Source organism: Pyrus communis, chromosome 2, assembly GCF_041283825.1.
Source record: "Pyrus communis isolate YQ-2024b chromosome 2, ASM4128382v1, whole genome shotgun sequence".
Classification (NCBI taxonomy): domain Eukaryota; kingdom Viridiplantae; phylum Streptophyta; class Magnoliopsida; order Rosales; family Rosaceae; genus Pyrus; species Pyrus communis.
The window spans coordinates 1,230,790-1,240,320 of NC_142566.1; the positions used below are offsets into that span (position 1 = coordinate 1,230,790).

Consider the following 9,531-nt stretch of genomic DNA (forward strand, 5'->3'; position numbering starts at 1 on the left):
CATGTCTGCTTTCACAAAAAGAAGGTAATTAGCTCATAATTACTCAGCGCGCCATGTAGGCTTTTTAATTTTTAAAGTCAACAAGTCATGATAGATACAAAGCACGATTAGTTGCTAAAGGTTATAGTCAAAGCTACTATATTGACTACAAGGAGACATTTGCCAGGTAGCAAAAATAGTGTCGATTTCTTTGGCAGCAAATCTAGATTGGCCCTTGCAACGAGTGATGTAAAGAACGCCTTCTTACATAGAAATCTTAAATAAGTGGTGTATATGGACATCTCACTAGGGTATACGTCACCTACACAAACGGGGGTGGTGTGTAAGTTGAAAAAGGCTTTGTAAGAAATAAAGTAATCATCGTGGTTTACGCAGTTCCGAATGGCCATGAGGAAGTATGGCTTCGGGCAAAGTAATTCATATCATACACTCTTCTTAAAATGCTGAAGGAGTAAGATAACAACTTTAATTATTTATGTGGATGCTATGATTGCTACAAGTGATGACAAGGAAGAAATCTCAAGATTGAAAGGCTTCGTATTAAAGAGATAAAAAAATTCACAGCAATTATCGTTACTTCTATTACTAAAGACCAAAATAGGTTGAATCTCGTGGCAGATAGTAGCTCCTCAGTAGCCCACTCCAGAACTTATTTGCTGTTACAAGGAGAATTTCTATATTACGGAGAAAGATAAGTGATAAAGCTTCGAGTTACATTCAGTGAGGTCGAAGATAGGATTACCGTAATCATGAAGCCTGCTCCGCTTGGTTTTTGTGCTGTCAAACCACGTTGTCACCTGCGTTCTTGCATTCCATTTATACTGAAAAAGAAAATAAGTTTATATGCTTTCATAAGGCGAAATCCGCGATGAAATCCTGATGTTTAGCAAGGCAATAGTGTGCAGACAAACCCAAGAGAGAAGACAAGATGGCTCTTTCCCTTTGGATGAACAGAAAACATAAGCCTAAAATAGATAAATAAAAGCGGGAAAAGAAAATTGTGTGGCTTAGCTAACCTCCGTACTCGAATTAAGGTGTTGTTGCATCATGTTGATATGTCTAAACATGTAAGCGTAATTTAAAAATACGGGTTCTCATACCTAAGCTCTTAAGGACATTCTTAAATTCTAGACTTAAAATGACCAACCCCTGTGTTAAGAAATATTCTAAAACTCTCAACCAAAATGATCAACCTCGTACCGTAACTGACCTTCTCACGGACCTTCTAACGGACCTAAATCCTACCCACTTAAAGTCAAGCCCGAGCTCTAACGAACTTCCTAAAATCCGAAAAAGAAATAAGCTTGAGCAATAAAGTTTGTGTCTATCATCAAATATTTGGTTGAATTTGATATTTTTCTTTAAAGCCTATATCCAACTTGGTATTTAATATGAATTTAACTTACAAATCCAAGTGTCGTTTCTCTTTTAATCAAAGTAACAAAATTAAATGAGATTTTTTTTTTTTTTTGAATAAACAATATTATCTACACTAAGACCATCTCTAATGGTGGGCTAAATGCTAAAATTTTCCCAAAATTCCTTCCCCCTCCCCCCCCCCCCCACCAACAAAAAAACACTCTACAACCCATGCTAAAACTTTGGGCTAAATGCCAAATGGCAAAGCCGAGCCAAATACCCCCCAAATCCCCCCCATGTGAGTGGACTCGCGGGTTGTTGGGCCAGTCTCGGCCCGCCCACGCTCCAACGTGCCTTATGCGGTGCGCTTGCAAAGGTTTCCCAACAAGGGTGGGCCCCGCCGTCAGGCGTGTGTCAGCCACCCACAAAAACCGTAATTTTGATCCTATGGCTAGGCTTTTAAGGACCGTTGGTTGATCCAATGGTCCAGATTCAAATTTAATTTTTTTAGAATATGTTATTTTAAAATACATTGAATCTAACAGCTGAGATCGAATATAATCAAATCTAACGGTAAAAAAAAAAAAAGATCTAACGGCCCAAATTTAAATCCAACGGCTAAAATAATTAAAAAAAATTATTTAACTCAAAATTCACCCAAAAACTCTATAAATACATATTTATTTGTTCAAACATCCATGCAAAACTCAGTTTTCTCTTACAATTCTTCCAATTTATCTTTCTACCATTTCTTTCCATTTCCAAATTGTCGAACGGTTGGTGAATTGAAAGTTAGCCCAATGTTGAAAGATTGGTAAAAGTTGAAGGCTTGCTTTGCGAAAAATTTAGTGATTTTTCAATATTTATCGGAATTTAAATTTTTTTAGATTAAAATGTTCATAAAATTAATTTACGATAGTGTACATTTTTTTTTTTTTTAAATTTAATTTAAGAAAAAAAAAAAAAAAAGCCTAAGTTCATTCTTTAATAATTCCGGGCTCAAATTTTAGGCCAAAACGGTTGAAGCAGAAAAAAATGTTTCTGGGCTAAAAGCTAAATTTTTCGGGCTAAAATATTTGGCTTGTAGCCCAACCATTGGAGATGGTCCAAGGGATGGGATAGTGGGTTATGTCTCATAATGGGCTAGCAATAATGTAGTTCAAATTCACCTTTGGTGATAATCGAACCTAAGACGTCTCACTTACAAGTAAAAAGAAATACCACTAGACCGTAATACTAAGTGACTAATGGGATTTTTCTTATGCAACAACAAACAAACAAAAAATTAGCTACCCCACACAATTGTCCGGCACAATTAGATAGTAAGCTCTTATTATTTACGAGTATCAGATTTGAAGCACAAGTGGAAGAATAACAAATCAATAGAGTGACATATTAACGTATGAGTATGATTCCTATAAAATTAAAATCAAATTGATTTAGAATTGGAATCAAACTCATATGATTCCTATAAAATTAAAATCAAATTGATTTAGAATTGGAATCAAACTCACTTTTACAAAACTCAAAATTTATAATCTATTATAGGAGTTTTATATGAATCAAACTCAATTTTCAGATTTTTGTAGAGGGCTTAAGCTCATGCACATCATATATTATCTCACCACTCCATAAACATCTATAATAAGCATTTATATGAATATTTATAGAAAATGACAGAGAAAATAAAAGAGTTAATTACACTAACACTTCATAAGGTTTATTGAGTTTTTACGAAACCCTCCCACGTTTGAGACATTACACTAATACGTTTTGACGTTTTAATTTACTTTCATAAAACCCCCTTCACTCAAAATTTTGCTAATAAATTGACAACTTGGGGTTCGATAAACCCACTCATTTATTCCCACTTTTCTTGAGCCCAGAACCTCCGAATGACCCTTAAGTTCTGCCTTGGTTCTAAGCTCCTTCAGTGCCTTTTCCTCATCTCTTTTCTTCTGAAGGTTTGCCAAATCGGACTCGTCGTACTCCTCCTTCCTCGACCTTGGGTGCCTTCAGGGCTTTGCTTTTCCACCTTGCGTGGAAGACATGGCTGTGTTCTAAGGCAAAAGGTTTGCTCGATTAGAATGTGAGAGCGACGACAAATCAACAGGACAACCCTATTTACAATAACACATAGCATCCCTTGTTTAGAAGTTTTTAATTTATGTTTTCAATGTTTAATTTATTTATTATTAATATTTTCTTTTTCTAATTTAATTATTTATTGTTTAATTAATTAGTTATGAGGGTGTTGACCCTAAAAATTTCAAAGCCTACTTGGCGTGTAGGCCAAGTAACTAATGAGCTAACTACGTCATTCGGTTGATGCGGGCCGTGCCAACTCGTCGGCCAAGCTTGGTCGAGGAGTACAATTTGTTGATGTTGCGTTGAGCGTGTTGCTGACTTCTTGATCTTGTGACTGCGGCCAAGGAAGGAACAAGTCTCGGCTTTCGGGTTCTCGAGCCTGAAGATAAGGCTGCTAGTTTTGTGAAGTTCATGAATCGTCGGCACCAGATTCGGTCACAGTGATTATATTCGTAAGAGTATAAGCACGTCGAATCGACACCAGACTATATGGACACAAGTACTCAAAGGAGATGTATGTCTTGATGGTAAATGTGGTTCGGTTGTCAGAATGTCGAACTTTGAAACTCACTTGTGAATATCCAATCATAAAACCACTTAGAGTTCAATGTGCCGAATGGAGTAGCTTGTAACACCTTATTTCGCCGAGAAGGCTAATAAGATGACCTTTGCCAATAAGGATTCGAAAACCCTTCTCAACCGAGACTTGGATAGATAACCAGTCGGTCTCGACGCAGTGCTGTTTATCCAAACTGAAGGTGCTCCGGGAACGGCTGATTCTACGGAAACAGTGTTGTTTATCCAAACTGAAGATGTCACCGGTTGCCGTCACAACGTTGTTTATCTAAACTGAAGATGTGTTGGCGGAAAAAGAACATAAAAAATCTCAAGATGTTTGAGAGGCTTGCGTAGGGCAGTTGTGTGTTGAATTGGAAGGACTTTACGTTGCACAACGCCTTGTATTTATAGGGTTGATATTTGCTTGACATGGCTAGATAATTGTGGAGTCCGACTACAATTCTAACTTGCAGAATGAAATATGATCCATGTGGCTGACTTTTCAAATAAAAACCCATCTAGGTTTATCCCATCATGACCACTAGTCTACCTAAACTTTTTATCATAACTCCATCACCATCAAATCCTAGGCTTATCACATCACCACATCATCACCAAAAATCTAGCTTTCCTAGCCTCTCATCATCTTTTACCAAAACTGTCGCATGCATCCCGAGGATTTGGATCCTGAACTTCAAATTCATTTTTGATTATCACCATATTTTAAATGGATAATATCCCATCATGCATGCTTCATTATCTAATGCCGTTCATATCTGTAAACCAAAACTAATCCAAACCACACGTCCACATGCCAAATATCCACATCAAATTGAATTATGCCACCTGTTTCCAGCTTGGAGGTATATTATTTCCTTAAGAAAATGTCAAGATAAATCATCATTAAAAGATAATTATGATAAAAATCATAATGTTATCGTTTAATATTAATAAAATTATCTTCACTTTCCATCAACAATGTGGAGATATGCCTACTCAACGGCCTTGATTACTCGGACCGATGATGTAAATTTGGGTCCAAATAGAGGGTAAAATTGTCAATTTACTAGCAAAATTTTGAGCGAAGGGGTTATGTGAAAGTGAATAGAACTTGAAGAGTACTAGTGTAATGTCTCAAAGGTGAAATGATTTTATGAAAAATCAAGAAACCTTATAAACTAGTATTGTAATTAATTCAAAAATAAAATAAGAGAACGGACATAACACCACTTGTAGTAAATTAACACTCTTTAGCTAAGAAAGTGTAGCAATTTTCTAAATCCGAACTTTTTACGATGCTAAAAAATATCAAATACTTCAAATTTTTAACAGCTACTTCGTTAATCAAAACATAAAACTAAAACCTAATAATTGAAATTCAAACCTTCTTATACTCCAACATCATTAAAAAAATTATATATATACTACTCCCCCATGTACATACAAGCGTATGGATCTAATAGCTTGAGTCAAAAGGCAAACCAACCCCGCGTGAAACCCATACACGTGGCATTCTCCTTTTGGATTAAAATCTCTTTTTTTTTTTTTTTTTTCTTTTTTAATTTGGTAACCAAATCTGACAAATTCTCATTAAATAATAACAACTTAGAAACCGTTGGGTTTTTATTCTAACATGACTCCTCTCCGCCTCTTCCACGTACTCCTTAACCCTCTCTCCATCTCTCTCTAAATTCTCAGACAAACCTCTCTGAAACCCTAACATGGCGCTTCCGGCGGAGCCGCACTCCGGCCCCGATTCGGCTAACCATCCGGATCACACCGATTTCAAATTCAATTCCGAGATGGAGTCCCTCCCGATCCCTCATCTCGACCCTGAATTCTTCTCATCGGACAACGGCATGGGCTCCGCCGCCGTCCCCTCGGATGAATTCATGTCCGATCTTGGCTTCGGGTTTGGTTCTGATGACAATTGCAACTTCGAGCTCACTTTCGACGACTTGGACAAACTCTACCTGCCGTCGATGACCGAGGAATTCCTCCTTCCCGACGGATTAGATCCCGGTGCGGCCGAGTCTAATTCGGGGTCTCCGGAATCGGGTAGCTCCGCGATTTCGGTTTCCGGCGATGATAAGGGGGGTCTGGACGTCTCCAGGTTTCTGAATTGTCCGGCGTCATCGAATGAGTGTTCGGAGAATTCTGGTGGGCCTGCGTCGTCTCAGGGCTCTGGGATTTCCGAGGCGGTGGACTCGCATTCGGGCAATTCGGGTAATTCTGTTACTGTTTCTTCCAATGCGATTTGCAGTTCAGATGATGAGAAGGTTAATGTGGAGGATGAAATGGCGAAAAATTACCTTGTGAAGAGGAAGAAAGATAGCGACGACGGCAACGTGGAGTCAAGAAGTGCCAAGTATCGGAGGTCAGACAATAACAACAATTCTGCTTCTGTGAATGTGGGTGCAAATGCGAACGATGAAGAGGAGAAGAGGAAGGCGAGATTGATGAGGAACAGAGAAAGTGCTCAGCTTTCTAGGCAGAGGAAGAAGCATTATGTGGAGGAGCTGGAGGACAAGGTGAGGGCTATGCATTCCACTATTGCTGATTTGAATAATAGGATTTCTTATGTTATGGCCGAGAATGCTACTTTGAAGCAGCACTTGAGCAGCGGTGGCACCATGTGCCCGCCACCGCCACCACATTTAGGGATGCACCCGCATCCTCCCATGCCACCGATGGCTTATCCATGGATGCCATATTCGTCCTATGTGACGAAGTCACAAGGTTCCCAGTCCTTTTTGTTACCAATTCCTAGATTGAAATCCCAGCAGCCAGCGGCTGCGCCCAAGTCCAAAAAGTCGGAAAGTAAGAAGAGTGAGGGTAGAACTAAGAAGGTTGCTAGTATTAGTTTTCTGGGTCTGTTGTTTTTTATCTTGCTTTTTGGTGGGCTTGTTCCTATGGTGAATGTTAACTTTAGTGGTGTAATGGATAGAGGTTTTGGTGGGTCTTCTTATGTTCGTGATAGGTTCAATGGTCAAAACAGAGGGAGGCTTTTGAATGTTCACAGTCATTTGAACGGATCTGAAGAAATTATATCTTTGGGCATATCTGGTGGAAAATTCGACGTCTCTAACAAAATTCTTCATGAGAGGGGTCATCATACAAGAAATATGCCAAAAGAACAAGGGTCACGACCAGTTCCGGGTTCTGATGAATTTGCTCGTCTGTACAATACTAGTAGTGAGCCACTTGTGGCTTCTTTGTATGTTCCAAGAAATGATAAGCTTGTCAAGATTGACGGAAACTTGATTATACATTCGGTCCTGGCCAGTGAGAAAGCCATGGCTTCCCATGAGCCTTTTGAAAGGCAAAGTAGTAGAGAGACTGGTTTGGCTGTGGCTAAAGATTTGGTTTCAGCATTAGCAATTCCTAAACCGGGAGGGAACAGAGGGATTCATGCTCCCTTATACAGAAATTCTGCTGGACCACACAAGGCTCTCACAAGTGGTTCAACTGATGTTCCAAAGGATCGTATGAAGTCAACTTCAGCTGATGGTAAACTGCAACAGTGGTTCCGTGAAGGTCTTGCAGGTAATAACATTGCACCTGGTTTCTCTTTTGTCTTAGGTTCTGTATATGTGCACTTAGTGGATGCCTAACATCTTTATGGTTGGTTTGCTTTTTTGACTATTTGCCATGCATTTTCATTATATCAACAAGTGAAGTCGAAATTATTTTCATCAGTGTTGGTAATAGTTGTGCAGCTAAGTTTGAGGGGACCTATTGGTAGTTCGTGGTAAATATAAGTTTAGTTTAATCATGCTAGTAAGGAAATATCACTTGGGTAGATGAATTGTGAGATGAAGCTCTTGTTTTGAGTTTTCTTTTGAATAGATAAGTCATGAGCTTTGAATTAGGAGAAATTAGGAAAATTGACTTTTGTTTGCAGTAGGTATAAAAAAAATTGTGTGAGGCTATGAGCCAGTTTCTTTGATCAGTGACATGATTAATCTTGCACCTGACTGTTTTGAAAAAGTCGTTATGAGCCTGGACCAGTGTGTTTTGTTGGTACATGTGTGATGAGATCTGGATCCATTTTCCAATTACAGCTGCTTGTCAAGTAGTTAGGGTGTTGAGCATATTGTTAATGTACTTGTATGGGTTGAAGGTCGATTTTATATACTTAGATTTGAGCTTTAACCATGCTTGAAAGTATGTCTGACAGTTTATTCATCCTTGCATCTCTTGTAAGTCTTAGAAATTGTGGACATCAAATCAATAGTAAGCTCATTGTCGATAGTAATAGTAGTGCTTCAGACATATACCTACTTACACTTTCAGATGGGTATCTTACATATAGGGGTGATTAGCTTCCCTAGTCATCCTCTGGTAAGTTCTATATATATATTAGAATTTTGGACACAAAACTACCTACAACCCCAAATTGAGATACCACAGATAGAATCCTACTATTCTTTCTGTTCATTGTACTATGTTGCTTTTTCTAGTATCCTAATATGTTTGCTTTAACTCCTTCTGTTCATTGTACTTCCTTTGTCGGTGCTCACATCAAACACTTTGATACAAACTACATTATTGATTTCTTGAATATTCTGCAGGACCAATGCTGAGTTCTGGAATGTGCACTGAAGTATTTCAGTTCGATGTCTCAGCTACTACCTCTTCAGGAGGTATAATACCTGCATCTTCAGTTTCGAATGTTTTTGAAGACCATCAGAATACTACAGAGCTGAACAGGGGAAGGAACAGAAGGATCCTCCGTGGTCTCCCAATTCCCCTTGCTGGATCTGGTCATAACGTCACCGAAGAAAATGTGAAGGGAAATCAACGGAACAACACCCTGCCCGGTAGTAGATCGGTTTCTCCCATGGTTGTCTCTGTTCTTGTTGATCCTAGAGAGGCTGGTGATATTGACGTGGATGGCGTGATCAAGCCGAAGTCACTTTCTCGAATTTTCGTTGTCGTGCTTTTAGACAGCGTGAAATATGTCACATACTCGTGCGTGCTCCCTCGATCTGGTCCTCACCTGGTGACTACTTGAACATGGAGAAGCGGCTTTGGAGTTTTGAATGATGACGACAACTACATCTACTAATTCTAGAAGCTCCCCCTCCCCCAAAACAAAAAAACACAAAAAAAAAGGCCAGTTTTGTATATAAACAGAAGAAGAATTGATTGCCCGTATAAGAGAGGGCTTTAACTTACTGTGGAAGGTTTGGTTGTATGCCCTTCCTGTGTTAGGAAACATGTTTAAGAATAATTATCATTAGCTTGCGTGTGCACGGATACGTTTCGCACTGTTTTTTGTTATTGATGATGATGAAAAAGTATTTTCGTAGCCATTTCTGAAGGAACACTTGTGGTTCTCAAGTGCGAGGACGGGAGGACGAGGATGAATTACATCGTCGTCTATTGCCTCGTATCGAAGTGGAACTATATAAATTATGTTGCTGGATGGCAGAAACCAACCCTTGAAAATATGTAGGACTGAGAATTGAGACGTGAGGGTTAGTCTGGTATTGCTGTTCTTTAAGAAAAACTGTTTTTGGC

At 38.9% G+C, this 9,531-nt stretch overlaps 1 protein-coding gene and 1 pseudogene across 1 annotated transcript; one reads left to right on the top strand and one right to left on the bottom strand.

Moving 5' to 3' along the window:
- Positions 1-3,202: 3,202 nt before the first annotated feature.
- Positions 3,203-3,410, bottom strand: LOC137746759 (uncharacterized; annotated as a pseudogene).
- A 2,192-nt stretch (positions 3,411-5,602) lies between these two features.
- LOC137747082 (bZIP transcription factor 17-like) lies at positions 5,603-9,263 on the top strand. Its single transcript, XM_068487091.2, has 2 exons — positions 5,603-7,551; positions 8,580-9,263. Exons 1-2 carry the CDS (start codon positions 5,727-5,729, stop codon positions 9,020-9,022), a joined length of 2,268 nt encoding a protein of 755 aa, XP_068343192.1. The 5' UTR covers positions 5,603-5,726; the 3' UTR covers positions 9,023-9,263.
- The last annotated feature ends 268 nt before the right edge of the window (positions 9,264-9,531 follow it).

What these genes read in the sequence shown, in the direction of transcription:
- LOC137747082 (XM_068487091.2), top strand. Translation starts at nt 5,727, where the DNA reads ATGGCGCTTCCGGCGGAGCCGCACTCCGGCCCCGATTCGGCTAACCAT. An exon ending in GTTCCGTGAAGGTCTTGCAG is followed by an intron (nt 7,552 to 8,579) that starts GTAATAACATTG and finishes AATATTCTGCAG; the next exon opens with GACCAATGCTGAGTTCTGGA.